General features: G+C 46.5%; 1 protein-coding gene across 1 annotated transcript in view; it reads right to left on the bottom strand.

The window, feature by feature from the left end:
* SPAG17 (sperm associated antigen 17) overlaps window positions 1-19,536 on the bottom strand; it is a 116,954-nt gene that overhangs the window by 74,819 nt on the left and 22,599 nt on the right. Inside the window, exons 7-14 of the mRNA XM_048482805.1 lie at window positions 18,216-18,397; window positions 16,402-16,554; window positions 15,164-15,245; window positions 14,147-14,238; window positions 9,629-9,766; window positions 9,425-9,535; window positions 7,058-7,208; window positions 949-1,110 (exon numbers count right to left, since the gene is read on the bottom strand). Coding sequence (XP_048338762.1) covers window positions 949-1,110; window positions 7,058-7,208; window positions 9,425-9,535; window positions 9,629-9,766; window positions 14,147-14,238; window positions 15,164-15,245; window positions 16,402-16,554; window positions 18,216-18,397 — 1,071 coding nt within the window. The remainder of the gene's footprint in view (window positions 1-948; window positions 1,111-7,057; window positions 7,209-9,424; window positions 9,536-9,628; window positions 9,767-14,146; window positions 14,239-15,163; window positions 15,246-16,401; window positions 16,555-18,215; window positions 18,398-19,536) is intronic.

Here is a 19,536-nt window from a genome sequence, read left to right as displayed (position 1 = left end):
TACAGCATCTCTGTGTCTAAGCTTTATGGCTGGGTGCGCATAGAAGTATGCAGGTTAACTTCTGGGAGTAAACTCTGGCTGATTAGACACGGCTGCTCTGCCCCACAGTGAGAGGAAGTTTCCTTCACGGCAGAGATTTCTGTACTGATGGGCTCTGCGTTACCACGCTGTAGATCCCCAAAGTCCCGTGGTTAGTGAGAGTGGGGAATGAACATTCAAACAGCATCTGGGGACTGTTGCATCCACCAGCAGTTTTGCTTTTGGAAGAAGGAGAAAGGGAGCAGGGCAGGCTTTAGCTGAGCCTTATATGTACTGCTATAACTCCTGAATATCAATTCTGGATACAGACAGTGGTGGACCCGTCATAATTTCTCAATAAATTCAAATTTTGTTAATCCTCGGGTCTGCCTTATTGAAAAAGAACACAGGCACAACTTTGTAAAAGGATACAGTTTTAATCTAACTGTTATCTCCTAGGCCTCTTCCGCCCATGCAGAATAATGCACTTTCAATCCACTTTCACAATTGTTTGCAAGTGGGTTACGCTATTCCGCACAGCTTCAAAGTGTATTGAAAGTGGATTGAAAGTGCATTATTCTGCATGGGTGGAAGCGGCCTTCATGAAGACTGTGGCACCGAGATACAGTGGATTTTACTGCTTTTATTGTTATTAATAATGTTTACACCACCCTGAGCTCGCATGGAAAAGGGTGGCCTGCAAAACAAAACAGATAATAAAAAAACAAAGCAAATAAAAACAAATAAAAATATTTACTGCCATTAGTAATCTGATACGGAACGAACAAGTAAAGCAGCTACAGAGTGACAGCTGCAGCAAAAAAACACATCTCACTGTGATGCGCCTCTGAAGATGCCAGCCATAGATGCAGGTGAAACATTGGGAGCAAAAACTACCAGACCACGACCACACAGCCTTAAAAAACCCACAACAGTCAATGGGCAACTGTGCAGGAGGTCCCTGCGGAGCGCTGGCAACTGAGCGAACAAGGAAGCCGTCGCACCTGGGGAGCAGAAGCAGCAGGTGGCAAACTTTCTTGTACCAACATACAAGGAAGTTGCCACACCTGCTGCTCTTGCTCTCAGCTTTCCCTGCAGGAAGCAAGGGCACTTCAGGCGCACACCAGATGCTGTGGTGGGGCAGAGAGGAGGTAAGCTCTCCCGTCCAAAATCGGCCAATCAGAGGAATGATAACAGAAAAAAGGATCTACTTACCTCATAATACAAAGGTGTCTGAGTTTGCTCTTTGGCTTTCTTGGCTTTTATATTTCCGACCTCCATAATCTGTAAACAAACAAACAAACAACCCCAGTGCTATGAACGAACATGACTGAATGAATTCTGGGAATGGTTTATGTTCATCAGTGTTGCCACAAAATATCCTGAAAGTAGGACACGTTGGTTGGTCTAAGATGCAGGGAGATCCACAGAGTCCTTGTAGTTGTAAGCAAAGGACCATGCAATTCTTTTTTTCCTTTGAACAATGCTACCATATCATAAACTGACCACTGAGGTTAGATGCTTACAGTTAGACTGAATAACACCCTAAGCCAGAGGCATATCTAGGCAAACTGGAGCCCAAGGACAAAACATGAGTTTGGCGCCCCCCCATGGGCAAGGCATGCTGGGTCAGAGGGAGGCGGAGCTCCCCTGTCCTCCTGCTCTGGTGGCTTGCTGGGACTGGGAGGTGGGACCAGTGGGCCACTGTCCAGAGTGGGCGGGGCTGAGACATTTTGGCGCCCCCCACGTGACTGAAATCGTTGCGCCCATGGGCAAGGGCCCTCCCTTGTCCATAGGCAGATACGCCACTGCCCTAAGCCACTGACTGAGCAATGACAGAATCTATTACATAAACCAAAGTTTGTTGGCTGGAGATTCTAAGATCTTTCACTGGAAGTGGAAACTGGTAATGAAAGAATAGAACTTGAGAAACTTGAGATTTCCAGTAATTGCTGCTATTAGGTTTTAATGGGTTTAAGTTATATTTTTGTACTTATTTGCTGTTATTGAAAACAGCTATATTGTGAGCCGCCTCGAGCCCTTCGAGGGTGAGGCGGCCTATAAATCCTATTATTATTATTATTATTATTATTATTATTATTATTATTATTATTATTATTATTATTATTATTATTGTTGTTGTTGTTGTTGTTGTTGTTGTTGTTTGTTGTTGTTGTTGTTGTTTTGTTATAATAATAATAATATTTATTAATAATAATAATAATTTTATTAGTTATTATTGTTATTGTTGTTGTTGTTATTGTTATAATAATAATAGTTATTGTTATTGTAATAATAATAATAATGATGATGATGATAATGTTGATGACGACGACGACAACGACAACAACAACAACAACAACAACAACAATGGGTAGAAACTGCAGTTACACCACACCTATTCTTCTGTATGGAAGGGAGGTGGCATGGCAGAGCCTGATCTCGTCAGGCCTTGGAAACGAAGCAGGGTCAGTACTTGGATGGAAAACCACAAAGGAAGACTGCAGAGGAAGGCGATGGCCAAATTACCTCTGCTTCTCGCTTGCCTTGAAAGCCCCCTGCTGAGATCACCATAAATCAGTGGTGCCTTAATGACATGTGGCGCACACACATGCTCCTGTATCAGTCATGGAGGAAAAGACGTCATTAATACTTGGGCTGGACAGACTGAGTGTACCCGTGCACTCTGAAGCGGCTGCACCCTTCTAAATCTATTAAAGTCAATAGGCTTAGAAGGGTGCCACCCAGTGGTGGGATTCAGCCTATTCACACCACTTCGGTAGAACCAGTCGCTAATCCCACCACTGAGTCACACTACCAGTTGTAATCCCACCACTGAAGAAGAGAAGAAGAGTTTGGATTTATATCCTCCCCTTTCTCTCCTGTAGGAGACTCAAAGGGGCTGACAATCTCCTTTCCCTTCCCCCCTCACAACAAACACCCTGGGAGGTAGGTGGGGCTGAGAGAGCTCCGAGAAGCTGTGTCTAGCCCAAGGTCACCCAGCTGGCGTGTGTGGGAGTGTACAGGCTAATCTGAATTCCCCAGATAAGCCTCCACAGCTCAGGCGGCAGAGTGGAGAATCAAACCCGGTTCCTCCAGATTAGATACACAAGCTCTTAACCTCCTACGCCACTGAGTCCCATCTCCAGAAGTTCGGAACCGGTTGTTATTTGAATCCCACCACTGGTGCCACCTGCCCTTGGACTGTATTCTTAATTTACAGATTTCAGTAAGTGCTTTTTTGGTGATGAAACCAGTAACCGAGTGGGAGTGGGGTGGCCCCTTCTTTGGTGCAGATGTTGAAGCAGAGGCTGGAGAGTAGAGGGTTCCCCAGCCTTGGTTTTGTCACCACCCCTGACCATTAACAATGCTACCCAATGGTGGAACGTTTTGTCAAATTGCTGCTGACATGGTGGCCTCTCATGGGTTTTTTGAGGCAAGAGATGAAGAGAGGTGATTTGGCATTGCTTGCCTCTATGTAGGTGACTACAGTGTGGTCTCCCATCCAGGTACTAACCAGGACTGACCCAACTTAGCTTCCAAGATCTGACGAGATCTAGCTAGCCTGAGCCACACAGATTGAATTGAAAGAACAGGAATATTAGGAAGAACTTCCTGAGGGGAAGGGGTGTTCGACAGTGGAATACCCTGCCTGGGAGGGTGGTGGGGTCTTCTTCTTTGGAGGTTTTTAAACAGAGGCTGGCCATCTGTCATAGGTGCTTTGATGGTGTATTCCTGCCTGGTAGGGGGTTGGACTTGATGTCCCTTCGGGTCTCTTCCAACTCTATGATTCTGCAATTCTAGGTCAAGGCAGCAGTGCTGAATACCTCGTCTATTATTCCTTGCCAAGATATCATGCTGAATCCCCCCCCCCCACCCCCCCCCCCCCCCACCCCCCCCCCCCCCCACCCCCCCCCCCCCCCACCCCCCCCCCCCCCCACCCCCCCCCCCCCCCACCCCCCCCCCCCCCCACCCCCCCCCCCCCCCACCCCCCCCCCCCCCCACCCCCCCCCCCCCCCACCCCCCCCCCCCCCCATCCCGCCCCCCCCCCACCCCCACCCCCCCCCCCCCCCCTCCCCCCCAGCCCCCCCCCCCCCCCCCCCCCCCCCCCCCACCCCCCCCCCCGGCCACCCCCCCCCCCACCACACCCCCGCCCCGCAACACCCCCCCCCCCCCACCCCTCCCCCCCCCCCCCCCCCCCCCCACCCACCCACCCCCCCACCCACCCACCCCCCCCCCCACCCCCCCCCCCCCCCACCCACCTGCGGCTCTCCAGATGTTCAGGAACTACAATTCCCATCAGCCTGTGCCAGCATGGCCAATTGGCCATGCTGACAGGGGCTGATGGGAATTGTAGTTCCTGAACATCTGGAGAGCCGCAGGTTCCCTACCCCTGGACTACACTATTGATAAGACTCTGAATGTTTGTTGTATTTATCTGTCTTTTATGGACAATTGTTTTATTGTAATTTGGTATGCCAATAAAGGCTTGTCTATGTCTATGTCAATGTAGCTTATCTTCCTGTACAATCTTTGGCACGCTTGTGAAGGTTATGACCAAGATGGTTTCCAACATGCAGATGTTGCTTAGTAATATAAAAGATGAATTCCTCAGCAATCACTTTTCAAAGAAATAATGTACTTTTTAAACCATACATCTAATGGTGCATCTGGTTCCTGTGGCAGATGTACAGAACCAGAGAAGGGGTGCAGATTCAGACAGGTTTGCAGAAGAATCGGAACGCTTTAAAGTAATAATGGCATGTTTTTAAAAACCACAAACTGGAGAAATAATGTTTGCCCCTGCACGGACATCACCACCATTTTGAGAGTTACCTAGCAACCACATAGCCATGGCCTAGGACAGGGGTCTTCAAACTATGGCCCTCCAGATGTGCATGAACTACAATTCCTATCAGCCCTGCCACTTGGCCATGCTGAGAGGGGCTGATGGGAATTGTAGTCCATGAACATCTGGAGGGCCATAGTTTGAAGACCCCTGGCCTAGGAAGAACAGTTGGCTGGTGGCAGAAGCGGCTGGGGGAGGGAGGAGCCGGTAGCAGTATGGACAAGCCAACCACCAAAGGAGGCAAGAAAGAAGAGAGGATGTGATTGGCTGAACAGTGACAAGGCAAGTGGGGAGAGGCAGCTGTAAAGATCTTGCGGAACAGAAGAGAAGGCAGTGGTGTGAGTGAAACAGTGGGGAAGGGAAGAGAAGGCTGGGGAAATGAGGCAAGAAATGGTGGCCATTTAGGGGCTGGCAGGGAGGAGGAAGAAAGTGGCGGCTGAAAGGAAGGAAGGAAGGAAGGAAGGAAGGAAGGAAGGAAGGAAGGAAGGAAGGAAGGAAGGAAGGAAGGAAGGAAGGAAGGAAGGAGTTGACCATGTACAGGCTGGGAGACAGCCCGCTGAAGTGCCCACCTTCTCTGACAGCTATTTTATTTCCTTCCTGGTGGCAAGGAGGAGGCATCAAGGGGAAGGCGAGACCACTGTTGTGGTTAAGAGGAAGGAGAAGGAGGTAAGGGATGGGAGGAGGAGGCAGTCAGAACAGGAGGGTGGAGGGTGGGTCAAGAATTTAGAAGAGCAAGCAGGGACCAGTGAAGGCATTTCCCTAAAGTTTCCCATGGGTTCCTGCTTATCTTTTCAAATTTGCTTTCACCCCCCTTTTAATGGCTGGTCTAAAGCAGCAGCACAGCTTGTAATTTGCATTGCCACAGTTGAAGGACGCTCATCTCTTTCCCCTTTCCGCCTCCCCTTTTGCGCAATCCCCCCCTTCCCAAAACTCTTTTGAGGTTTTCCAAGATGAAGAAGAAGAGTTTTGGATTTATATCCCCCCTTTCTCTCCTGTAGGAGACTCATGAAATGTTGTGAAATACTATGTGAAATCTCTGGGTTGTCTAGAAAATTCAAAATGAGAAGTTGCAAAGTATTTGAGTCTCTCCCTCCCCCCCCTCCCTTTTTAAAATTTAAGACTTCTGCAAACCTAGAGTCCCCTGGGTGTTGCAGCAGTGGCATAGTGCCAATGGGACAGGGGGGAGCAACACCCCAGGCGTGTGCCAGTGCAGGGGCGTTTTGGGGGTGTTCTGGGGCGGGAGTGGGTGGTGCTGTGGCAGGGGTGCAGTTCCCTCTCTCTCTGCGCCTGTGTTGCAGAAACACCTGTGTTAACCTGGGTGGCTCCACTTTGCCTGGGAGTTAAATATATGATTTGGCAAATAGAGCATGTTGGCTCATTACACCCTTCTTACCACCAAACCCCTCTTACCACTGTATACATGGGTGCACATTTTCACTAAATCTTACCAGAGGTGGGATCCAGCAGGTTCTCACCAGTTCCCGAGAGTAGGTTACTAATTATTTGTGTGTGCCGAGAGGGGGTTACTAATTGGGTCTGCTTTTTCCGTTAGAAATTCCATTAGGTCCAAAAATCATAAAGTCCTGTTGTTTCCTATGTGGCTGGTTAGCGAAAGTAGAAAACGGGATAATTCTCCCTGTTGGGCTGTTTTAAAAACATGTTTTAGAAATATGGTAAAGTACCTTGCTTAAGGAAAGTATCCTTCTTTTGATTTCCAGAAACAAAATCAAGTATTTGAAAGTATTAAGTATTTGACAGGCAGTCAATTAGAGGAGAAGTAGTTGTTTCTGTTGGCAGTAGAGGATAGGACTTGCTATAATGAGTTTAAATTATGGACAGAAAGATACCAGCTGGAAATTAGGAACTTTTTTTTTACAGTAAGAGTTTTTTACAGTAACAGAGAAATTATTAATGCCCTGTTCCCGGAATGCCCGCCCACGCCCACGTCGTGCCCCACCCAGCCCCATTGGCGCTATGCCACTGTTTGAATCCCACCACCATGGGAACCTGTTACTAAAATTTTTGGATCCCACCACTGGACCTTACAGACTAAAATGCTCCATAGGACACCCATCAAGCGCCCTTGCTGCTGCAATGCCATAAGAGCTACAACATCAACCTCTTAGGACAATAATCTTGGATCTTCTAGGAAACTGTGTGCAATGAAAGCCAGTAAGATAACAATGTTACCATTGGTACAGTAGTGCATCAGCTCGTGAAGCCTGGCTAGGCGTTTGGTATTGCTTTCAGGGGATGGAAGAGGAAATTTAAGAAGATCAAACAGAGGCAGTTTGCTCATCATTTCACGCTCAATCTCGGCTGGGTCTAAATTATCCAGTTCCTGAAATGAAGAGAGAAAGTCAGATATAAACTTTTACCATATTACTGAAGGAATAGCAAGACTACTGTTACACACCTATGCACAGCTACCTTTGAATAGGGTTCAGGAACTGTAAATAGTTCAAAACGTGTCTTCCAGACTATTGCTAAGGGCACATCATCATCATCATTATTATTTATTACGTTTGTATACCGCCCTCCCCCGAAGGGCTCAGGGCGGTGAACACAGAGTATACAATCAGAGCACATCATGGCAAACCATCCAGGACCAATCCTCGATAACAAGGTCCTCAGGTCTGCTGGTGGATGAGGCCACATTGGACAGGTGATGGGAGTTGTGTCTTCCAGATGCAGGGTAGTCCTCTTCTGCTAGCACACATGGTACATGCAAGGCGGTTTATCCTCCCTGCTCCAAATTCCATGTCAAGTTCCCATCCTTAAACAACCCAATAGAGACTTTACTAGCACCGCTAGTAAATTATATTATATTGAGGAGCCGCATCACTAGATTTTCGCAACAGAGCCAATAGGAACTCCAAGGGGGAGTTTGAGAATTTTCTGTATTTATTTCATTTATAATTTGATTGATAGGTTGCCCTTTCCCTGACAGACTCAGGGAGGCTGACAACAATACCCACAATAAAATCCTTGAGCAAGGAGTCTTTCCGGGTGGGTTGAAGGAGGCAGTGGTCCGCCCACTCTTAAAAAGACCATCGTTAGATCCAGGAGATCTGGCCAATTACCGCCCCGTTTCGAATCTTTCGTTCCTGGGGAAGGTAATTGAGAGAGTGGTGTTGGAGCAGCTTCAGGGTTTCCTGGATGACACATCGGCTTTCAATCCCTTCCAGTCCATCTTCCGTGCTGGGCATGGGACGGAGATGGTTCTCGTCGCTGTCACAGACACGCTCCGTATGCAGCTTGACCGAGGCGGATTGGCGCTGCTGGTTTTGTTAGACCTGACCGCAGCGTTTGATATGGTCGACCATGATCTTTTGGCCCACCGCCTGGAGGCTTCCGGGGTGCGGGGCACTGTCCTTCAATGGATTGTCTCGTTCCTCCGGGACCGGAGTCAGCAAGTGTGGTGCGGGGATCAAGCCTCCCGGAAGTGCCCGCTTTATTGCGGAGTGCCCCAGGGGGCGTTGTTATCCTGGCTGTTGTTTAACATCTATATGCGACCCCTTGCTCAGCTGGTACGGAGCTTTGGGCTGATCTGCCATCAGTACGCTGATGACACTCAGCTCATTCTGTTGATGGAGGGGGAGCCGTCACCACCCCTGTGGCTCTACAGCATTGTTTAGAGGCGGTTGCTGGTTGGTTGCAGCAGAGCAGGTTAAAACTGAATCCATCGAAGACGGAGATCCTTTGGCTTGTGGGGGGGGGGGAGGTTGGGAATTTCCAGCCGCCGGTATGGGAGGGGGTCTCATTGGCGCTGACCTCCTCCATTCGTAGCCTGGGGGTCCACCTGGATTCGTCCCTTTCAATGGAGACCCAGGTGGCCCATATAACCCGGGTTGTGTTCTTCCACCTTCGTCAGGCCCGGCGGCTGGCTCCCTTCCTCTCCCACGCAGATCTGGCCACTGTGATCCATGCAACGGTCACCTCCAGGTTAGACTATTGTAACTCGCTCTACGCGGGCCTTCCCTTGCGTTTGATCCAGAAGCTGAAACTGGTCCAGCATGCGGCAGCCCGTTTGCTCACAGGGGGCGCCTATCGTGATCACATCTAACCTGTGCTGCTCTAACATATAATCACATTGGGGTCGCGCTCTGCAAAATTGTTTTTTCTTATGCCTCTCGCCTCACCCTGCTCAAAAACTTGGGGACCTCTGCATTACATACTTACATACAACAGGCTTTTGACATGTTACCTCACCAAAGGTTTGCTGAGTAAGCTTAGCAGTCATGGGATAAAAAGGTAGGTCCTTTCATGGATTAAAAACTAATTAAACTATCGGAAGAGGAATAGTAATAAACGGACAGTTCTCCGAATGGGGAAATGAGCAGTGGGGTTCCACAAGGATCGGTACTGCAGCCCCCACTTTTTAATTTGTTCGTCAATGGTCTGAAATTGGGGGTGAACAGAAGATTGGCCAAATTTGTGGATGGCACAAAGGGCTAAAACCAAGGAGGGGAGAATATTTTAAGCCACTTTGGGTCTCCATTGAAGAGAAACGAGAGGGATAAATTAAACAAACAAACAAGCCAGGCTTTGTCGTACCTTTAAGTAGTGCAATTTCTGAGACAAAACATCGTGATAATTCAGGATCACAGGCCCTTGGTAAGACTTTGTCTTTTCTTGTTTTTCAGGATAGAAAGAATTGTACATCTCCTGTTAAACACACACACACATATATATTCATTTCCAACCATGCTAACTCGTTTGCCTGTCAAAACAATAGCAGGGCTACTGGAAAACGCAAACCTTCTTTTCACTTTCTGAAAGGGCGAGGGAAGGCAAGATCGAAACAATGTGACTGGCGACGCCGTGATGCAGCCCGTCTTCACGTGGCTCTGGAATGACCAAGCTAGGCGGAGTGAGGTTTTCTTCTGATGCAACAACCTAGCACGGGACATGTAAAAACGAATGAGGAAGGCATTGTCTCTTTTGGTGAACTTGTATGACTGAAAAGGGGTCAAACATCAAAAGAGCAGTTGGCAGAATCAGAGGGATATATGTAGTGGTGGGATTCAAATAATTTACCAACCGGTTCCGGTGGTGGGATTCAAACAATTTAGCAACTGGTTGTTTACAAGCACCATTTTAACAGCTGGTTCTGCTGAAGTGGTGCGAACCTGCTGAATCCCACCACTGGATATATGTGAATGTGGAGCCTCTGTGTTAGGTTTCGATCCTTGAAACAATAAACAGGCTCTGGAGTGCCGATCAGTACTGTTTATTGGAAATGTAATGACGCACCCAGCTTGCAAGAAGCCAGCTCTAATTAACCTGGCTTTTGCCCCTTTCTTTATTCAGAAACAACATCCCCTCCCCCCACCCCGTTTTCCCAAAGAATGTGGGAAAGAGTTATTTTGGCACTATGTTTCCCCAAGGTCAGCAACAGATAGAAATACACCCACCTGGACTTCCACCCAGAGGTGGGATCCAACCAGTTCTCACCACTTCTCTAGAAGTGGTTAATAATTTTTTCTGAGTGCTGAGAAGGGGTTACTAAAGCAACCTCCCTGCCCAATAGGGACTGGAGGTGCGTATGTGTGGTGACACCACTGTATGTATCCCACCACCATCGGAACCTGTTATTATAATTTTTGGATCCCACAACTGCTTCCACCCTCATGAGTCCCCTTTTCCCATTGGAGAGGAAAGTGTCAGGGATAAGCCGAGTTATCTACAAGGCATGTGAAAGGGATCGTACAGGACAAGGAAATAACAGAGGTGGGATCCAGCAGGTTCTCACCAGTTCCCAAGAGTGGGTTACTAATTATTTGTGTGTGCTGAGAAGAGGTTACTAATTGGGTCCGCTTTTCCATCTCCACGCCCTCGCCTCCCCGAGAGGCATACTGCCTTTGAACGTGAAGGTTCCATATAGCAATTGCGACTAATAATGTCACTCCCTGAACTGGGTTAATCCCTTCCAGGTACTGCAATTCATGGATTCTCAGTCTTTAGTAGCTTTTATCTCACCAGTCTCTATCAAAGAACCTGTGTGTTTCACCATTGCTGTGTTCAGATTTGTGAGTTGGGGCATTTTCTATAATGGGATGATGAATTAGAAATAACCTGGTGCAAAAAATTTTTTTTGGGTCGTGGTGGGGTGGCTGCCCATGGAGGGGGGCATCCAACTCAGGTTTTGCCCAGGGCTCAGGTTTGCCTAGGTACGCCTCTGCCCCCTTTGCTGAGGGGGGGCTGGCGAGGGAACCTGTTACTAAAATTTTTGGATCCCACCACTGGGAAAGAATGTCCCTTTACAGCATGGCAACGTTAGCAGGCTGAATACATATATTTTGCAGCAGTTACATTGACAGGAATGTATTTCAGTCGCCCAGATAAGATCAGGCTATATTGGTTTAGGAATGCACCTCAATCAACCAGGGGCCATCCCTGACACTCAGACAGTCTTGTTGATTGATATAAAAACTTCATGTGGAAGTTGTTGAGAAGGACAAGCTCGTGCGATCACAGGGAGGAGTGTACATGCTACAGGCTTGAAATTAGAAAAAAATATATCTGACAGAAGAATGAGACAGTAAGATGTACAATGATGATGCAGCCAACTATTGGAGCAGCAGTGGCGTAGGAGGTTCTGAGCTCGTGTATCTAATCTGGAGGAACCGGGTTTGATTCCCTGCTCTGCCGCCTGAGCTGTGGAGGCTTCTCTGGGGAATTCAGATAGCCTGTGCACTCCCACACACGCCAGCTGGGTGACCTTGGGCTAGTCACAGCTTCTTGGAGCTCTTTCAGCCCCACCTACCTCACAGGGTGTTTGTTGTGAGGGGGGAAGGGCAAGGAGATTGTAAGCCCCTTTGAGTCTCCTGCAGGAGAGAAAGGAGGGATATAAATCCAAACTTTTCTTCTTCTTCTATTCAAGAACTATAGTGTGTACAGAATTGCACATTTTCGCCATTTCTTGGTATCCTTGCTCAGGCCGATGGCTGAGCAGACCGTGTGTGTACTCTTGTTACTCTTGTTTACATTTCATTATATTTCAGATGCTCGAAGCCTGATCTCTCTAAATGCACTACACTCATCCAAAAAGTTGTAAAAGGGCAGAGAGTGAGAGCACCAGCCCTGGAGTTTAGTAGCTCAGAAGTGCACAAGTTAGGCCATCCTTACACTGGCTATTATGAGAGAAGTGGGAGACATGGCAATGGAGCCTATAAACATGTGCTATGTTCCTTCCTGCTTCAAACACTCCACTATCGTCCCAGTGCCGAAGAAGCCTTCCATCAAGGAACTGAATGACTACAGACCAGTTGCTCTAACATCTGTAGTTATGAAAACTTTTGAAAGGCTAGTGATGTACCATTTGAAAACCATCACGGATCCACTGTTGGACCCCTTGCAATTTGCATACCGAGCAAATAGATCGACAGATGATGCTGTTAATATGGCTTTGCACTATATCCTACAGCATCTTGAATCGCCAAAGACCTATGCAAGGGTCCTCTTTGTTGACTTTAGTTCAGCATTCAATACTATCAGACCGGACATTCTTCTAACCAAACTAAATCAGCTAGCAGTACCTGAGCATATTTGTAAGTGGATCACAAGCTTCCTAACAGATAGGAAACAGCAGGTGAAGCTAGGAAAAATTACATCAGACACCTGTAAAATGAGCACAGGGGCCCCCCAAGGCTGTGTACTTTCACCACTTCTCTTCTCTCTGTATACCAATGACTGCATCTCAAATGATCCATCTGTTAAAATATTGAAATTTGCAGATGATACAACAGTGATTGGTCTCATTCGAGACAACGATGAAACCGCATACAGACGGGAGGTTGAACAACTAGCCTCGTGGTGCCACTGGAACAATCTAGAACTGAACACACTTAAAACCGTAGAAATGGTGGTAGATTTCAGGAGAAACCCTCCCATCCTACCTCCTCTCACAATACTAGACAACACAGTATCAACAGTAGAGACCTTTAAATTTCTAGGCTCCATCATATCTCATGACCTAAAATGGACACCTAATATCAAAAATGTCATTAAAAAAGCACAACAAAGAATGTTCTTTCTGTGCCAACTCAGGAAGCTCAAACTGCCCAAGGAGCTGCTGATACAGTTCTACAGAGGAATCATTGAGTCTGTTATCTGCACCTCTATAACTGTGTGGTTTGGTTCTGCAACCCAACAAGATCGACACAGACTTCAGAGAATAATCAGAACTGCAGAAAAAACAATTGCTGCTAACCTGCCTTCCATTGAGGACCTGTATACTGCACGGGTCAAAAAAAGGGCTGTGAAAATATTTACTGACCCCTCGCATCCTGGACATAAACTGTTTCAACTCTTACACTCTAAACGTCGCTACAGAGCACTGCACACCAAGACAACTAGACATAAGAACAGTTTTTTCCCGAATGCCATCACTCTGTTAAACAAATAATTCCCTCGATAATGTCAAACTATTTATTATATATTTATTATATAATTACTGCACTACTTTTTTCATCATTCCTATTACCCATCTCCTCCCAATTATGACTGTATGACTATAGCCTGTGCTGACATTTCATTTTATTTTATGATTTTACATTTTATGTTTTTATTACTATTGATTGTTTCCTGATTGCTTACTAGACCTATATGACAATCATTAAGTGCTGTACCTTATGATTCTTGACAAATGTATTTTCTTTTATGTACACTGAGAGCATATGCACCGGAGACAAATTCCTTGTGTGTCCAATCACACTTGGCCAATAAAGATTCTATTCTAAAAGGCATAAGAACATAAGAACTAGCCTGCTGGATCAGGCCAGAGTCCATCTAGTCCAGCACTCTGCTACTCGCAGTGGCTCACCACTGGGGAGCTCACATGCAAGATGTGAAAGCAATGACCTTCTGCTGCTGCTGCTGCTCCCGAGCACCTGGTCTGCCAAGGCATTTGCAATCTGAGATCAAGGAGGCTCAAGATTGTTAGCCAAAGATCGACTTCTCCTCCATAAATCTGTCCAAGCCCTTTTTAAAGCTATCCAGGTTAGTGGCCATCACCACCTCCTGTGGCAGCATACTCCAAACACCAATCACACGTTGTGTGAAAAAATGTTTCCTTTTATTCGTCCTAATTCTTCCCCCCAGCATTTTTATTGTTGCTACTGATTTTATTGTAGTTTATTGATTTTAAACTGAATTATTCAATTTGTTCTTTTGTAATCTGTGGTTTATTGTCTCTCTGTGTGTTGTAAACTGCTCTGAGCCCTTTCGGGGGTAGAGCGGTTTATCAAGTCGAATAAACAATAATAATAGGCTTACCTGCTCCATCATGCAGTGCATGATCAAGGGAACAGAAACCAGTTCTTCAGGGACCTGGCTCAACAGATCATTGTAATACCTCATGTTCACATCTGCAAACAGAATGGGTCATTTGTGGTGTCAAAATAAAAGAAAAAGCAACCTCCCACCCTATGCGGTCAATCTACATCTGAATTATGGCGACCCCTGGTGGGATTTTCAAGGCAAGGGATGATTAGGGGTGGTTTGCCATTGCCTGCCTCTACATCACAACCTGGGTGTTCTGTGAAGTTCTCCCTTCCAAACACTGGCTAAGACTGACCCTGCTTAGCTTTGGAGATCTGATGAGATTAGGCTAGCTAGCCTGTGGTTATCCAGCCCCTGCCCTTGAATTAAATGGGTATGCTGCCAGCCAGAGTGGCACAGTGGTTAGAGTGTCAGGCTAAAGCCTTTTCCACGAGTTGTTCACGCATCTTTATCAGCAGAATTTAAAGCGGAGTCATTCTGGTAAGATGAGTAGTCTTCTTGCACTCACTGCAACCTTCTAGCACTCATGGAAAAGATACTCTCCACACAAGATGTTCTTTCCATAGGAAGGTTTTTACTTTAGCAGTTGCAAGGTTACACAAGTCTATTCTATACAAGACTATCAAACTATACAGAACTCTTCTGCAAGAACAAAGTTCAACACACAGAGAACTTAACTCAACTCTCTCTCTATCTCAACTTAGCATAGCATATACAATGCATACATCCCACTGGATACTTTTCCCAGCCTGCGCAACAGCCTCTCATTGGTCTAGAATTACAGTTGAATTCACCAATCATGTTAAAGGTCAATCTTTGCTACCTTTTGCCCCTAGACTGACTGTCTCCGTCCTCTGGGTTTTGCAAACTTCTGCTAACTCTGAAGATGATCTTTTAGTGAACCTTTACTCTTTTTTATATATATATCATGACAATCTTGTCACTAAATGCTACTTTTTTCTTTCCACTGGTAATTTTCAGGAGGGAACTCAAAAGAAATTCACTCTGTACCTGCTGTTAAAATTGGCGCCGCTGCGGGCTCTTCAGCAGCCTGTTTTTTCCTTGAAGGTGTAATTGGAGCTGTGAGATGTCCCTGGCGAAGAAAAGGCCCTCGTGAAAAGAAAAGTAGGAGTGCAGCCAACTGATCTTTAACCTGATTACTACTCAGGTGTCTTCCCAAACTTTTAGTGTTTTATTGATGCTATATTTTTCTTGGGGACCAAATTCTAGTGAGGATAAATAGACGCGAAAAAGGCCCTACAGTGGGGGTGTTGCGCTCATTTGTTATGAGGACTGAATATGACATAAATGTGGCTTGGTTGGGCTGGGCCCTGGGGGATGGGTGCCTTGGCTGCAATGGGCTTGCTAACACAGATCAGTATTGAGGGAGGTGGTTGGCATGGGAGGCGGCAGCTGCCTCAGCCTGCAGTGGGCTCACCAGTCTAGATTGGCATGGAGAGGGAGCTTGCCAAGTCAGATTGAAAGGGAGTAGCTGCCGGGGGTGGTGAGGCTGCAGCAGGTTTGCCAGCTCAGAAAGGCACGAGGGAGGGTAGTTGGCACTGGGAGTGATAATGGCTGCCACAGCCCAATTATAGGCTCACCAGGCCCAATTGAGGGCAGGGGGGAAGGGTGCCTGAACTGGCAAGCACACACTGACTTACTAGGCCTGATCAGGAACAAGGGGGGTTTGCCTCAGCTTGTGGAGCAACCAGCCGCTGAGTATGGCGCCCCTCCTCGATTACATCTAGATTACCCTCCTACGGAGGAGTCCGGCTGCTCCCTAGGGGAGGGTTTTAAGGAAAAGGGTTTACCGGGCGCCTTCTACTATGGTATTACCGCTGTTTTTAATGAAATTTAGTATATTTTAACGATGGAGCTTCTATGGGTTGCTGTTTAATTGTATAGTTTGCTCCTGAACTTGTTTTGTATTAGTTCTGTTGTACACCGCCCGGAACCCCTTGGGGATAGGGTGGTATAAAAATCTAAATAATAAAATAAATAAATAAATAAATAATAAGGTCTTTCAAGGAGCCAGATGTTTGACCCCCCTGGTTTGATGCATCAGACCAGAGGTCCATCTATTCCAGCATCCTACTTAACACAGAGACCCTCCAGAGGCCTTGGAGGGCCACCAACAAGGCAGAGATGCCAAGGCAACCCCCCGACATTGCCTCCCATCACACGTATTCATCCCCAGACAGACCCACTTAAACATTTCCCTGACACTTTGCGTAAGCGTGGTCTCTAACCTCAGCAAAAGCTGATTTGCTTTTCTTCTCAGCAATGACTGGAACGTTAATAAATCTGGAAGACTTCAAATAGTGCTGATGCTGCCTTCTCCAGTCCAGGCAGTCGTACATTAAGCAGGCAACGTTTTCAAAGATCTCCGTTCCGAATTCGAGCTGTGCGAGAGAGAGGAGAAATAAAAAGGCGAGGTTTAAGCACTGAGCAGAGACCTGGGATGCATTCACACTGTTGGAAGTGAAGGACTTTGCGATTTCTCTTAACCCCAGCCTTCAGAGGGGGACTACAAGAGAGTCTGAGAGACAGACAGATCTGGACACTGAACATCTTTCTTTTCTACTGCTCTGTTGCCTTGGTGTCTAGATTGTCACTCTCAAGATATCTTCCTTCCGGCTTTTACCCCTTCTTTCCACACCACTTCTCCATCTTACATTTGCTTGTTTGATTTATACCTGACCCTTTCCTGACAAGTCGGGCTCAGGGAGGCTTACAACACTTAAAATTACATGTGAACAATTAACACCTTCATTAAATAGACATAAACATAACGGCGCTCTGGCCATTACAAAAACAGGGAGGCCAGTCAGAGAAGACAGAAGTAACAACTAAATCACTAACAAGGAACAATAAAAACAGGAATTCAGCAATAAATGGGAAATGTAAAGGGAAGCCAACGGAAACTGGAAGGGCGGCCGATGGCACATAAAACTTGAAACTCAGAAATGCATATATATAATATATATACTAGCGTGGCCCGGCCACGCATTGCTGTGGTTTATTGTCGTGAAATGGGAAAGGAACAGTAGCAGCAAATCAATTGCAGAGGCCAGCAGTACGTGTTCATGCAAACACGCAGCCTGATACTGTGTGATGTCAGTGATGCGTGTGCCCGCATTCCTTGGGGGGGGGATGGAAAGGCACCCCTCTCACACATCTAGGCTGGCTGGTCATGATCCTTTACCTGAGAGTAAGTTTGGTTGGTGGCAATGGGTGTCGCTTCTGAGGAAACCCTCTGAGAGGAGCGACGCAGCCATTCAAAGTATGTCATGGTTGCTGTACTGAGCTTACTCCTGAGTAATGCGTGCCTGGTTTTCTTAACTGTAACCGCAGTATTCAGGGAATCTAGGGTGCCTGGCCCTTCCCTCCCCTCCCTTGCATGCCGCCCCTCACTGTCTCCCCTCTCTCACTTCTCTTCCCTTGCATGCCTCCCCCTCCGTCCCTTTCCTCTCCCTCCCTCTCTTCCCTTGCATGCCACCCCTCCCTCTCCCTCATGTGTATGTGTGTGTATGTGTTTCACTTCCACTCAAGTGACTGCCTATGTACTGCTTCCACTGCTCCTATCTGGCCATCTGAGTGAACATTCTAAGCAGCATGAACATTCTAAGGGTGACAGTTACACACAGGCAGCTGCATGTCCTTCACCATGGAGCGCCAGGAAAAAGGCGTTTTACCTGGGCCAGGTGTGAAATTTCAGGTATGTGAACATCTAAAAACACTCTCGCCTGGCTGACTATAGTGGCTGGGAATTTTCAGAGGAATTGGCCCAGCAGTTACTGAGTTATACTATCATCAACAAAAACACTGTTAGCTTTTTATATATATAGATATAAATAAAATAAACGCAGTTTGTCTTTAAATACCATAAATACACACAATTTCTTTCTAAAAGTTAAAATAAAAGAGAAACAATCAGAGTTATTCTCTAGTACGAAGGGAGGGCCAAATTTTTTTATGTGGATTTCCAGATCACGGGGGCACTGTGCCCAAAACCCAGTGATGCAGAAGGGATAACCACAGTCCAAAAGGAGAAAGTACTAACCAACATGTTGATATTAGTCCAGTCATCTGGCAAGACTGACTCTTTGATGAGATGATGGAGTCTAGCAATTTGAAAAAGGGCCGATCCCGGCTTCCCGCTGTTCAGAATGGGTTCCAGGTACTTCCAGAAGTTCTTGAGATCCTTCATTGTCTGTTCCTTCTTCTTTTTTTCAGCTTCGTACACTACAAGAGCAATAGGCGCGAAACTGTTTTGCAAAACTTGCATGTCGATAGCAAGCGCTTCGGCAAAAAGAGACAGTGATCTGCATTCTGTCGAAATGGCCCAATTTATTCTCACACATGTCGTGAAAGTGGGAATGCGCTCGTCGGATATTGCTGAATGTGGGGAACAAATATGCACTTATGCAAAGTGGAGCGCAAACTGTCAAGAGGCACACAAGGCAAGCCTGCTGCCTCCCTCCCGTCGGCTTAGCTGACCCCAGCCACAGGAATAGGGCATTCCATGGGGCTGGGATTATTGATGTTCTGTTAACTAATGATATTGTCATGTTATTGTGCACTAGTTATTGTTATTCATTGGTATTTAGCTATGTATATGTCATGATTGTTGTTATTTTATTGGTACTGTTACATTATATGCTAATGGGTCATGTTAACTGATAATTTTTGTATGATGGTATACTTTGTAAAGTGCAATACTGACTTTGTAACGTACGATATTGTGACTTGTTATTTTGCTGACTTTATTACCCAGGTCTATGAATTTTTCTTGTATATTGTGATGCTTATTGATGTTTGCTAGTATTGATATTGCTGATATTGATATTGTTATTTATATTGTGCGCCACCCTGAGCCCTTCAGGGGGAGGGCGGGATATAAATTGAATAAACAAACAAACATTCTGGCTGTTATATATGTTGATTATTTTTGTAGGGCAGGGATCCCGGACGTGGTAGCTGTCAAGCGTTTACAGCAAGTAGATGGGGAAGATGGGGCCTCTGCCAAGCCAGGCTGATAATTGGCCGCGACAGATTTGATTGGCTATGCAGGAATGTTTTTAGAAATTGCTTTGGCAGCAGCTGCCATCATAGCACCAGGATCTTCACTGTGTGGTAAGCTGCAATAGCCATGTTTTGCAGCTGGCTCCACCTTTTGCGGCAGCCATTTTGCAGCTGCGCCCATCACCACCCAGAATCCCAAAGGTGCTGACGTGCTCAAAAAGGCTGTGAACCTGCGTTGCAGGGAAAGTGAGAACAAAATAACACGGGAAAGAAAAACGGCCCTCTCTTCACTTTTTTCAGCTTCTTTCCTTGGAGCTGTTGCTTCTATTAACTCCCACCTCCTTGTCAGGTTTTCTAAT

Source organism: Sphaerodactylus townsendi, unplaced genomic scaffold (assembly GCF_021028975.2).
Source record: "Sphaerodactylus townsendi isolate TG3544 unplaced genomic scaffold, MPM_Stown_v2.3 scaffold_23, whole genome shotgun sequence".
Taxonomy (NCBI): domain Eukaryota; kingdom Metazoa; phylum Chordata; class Lepidosauria; order Squamata; family Sphaerodactylidae; genus Sphaerodactylus; species Sphaerodactylus townsendi.
The sequence above is the reverse complement of the archived record's forward strand: the minus strand, read 5'-3'. Positions and strand labels throughout refer to the sequence as shown.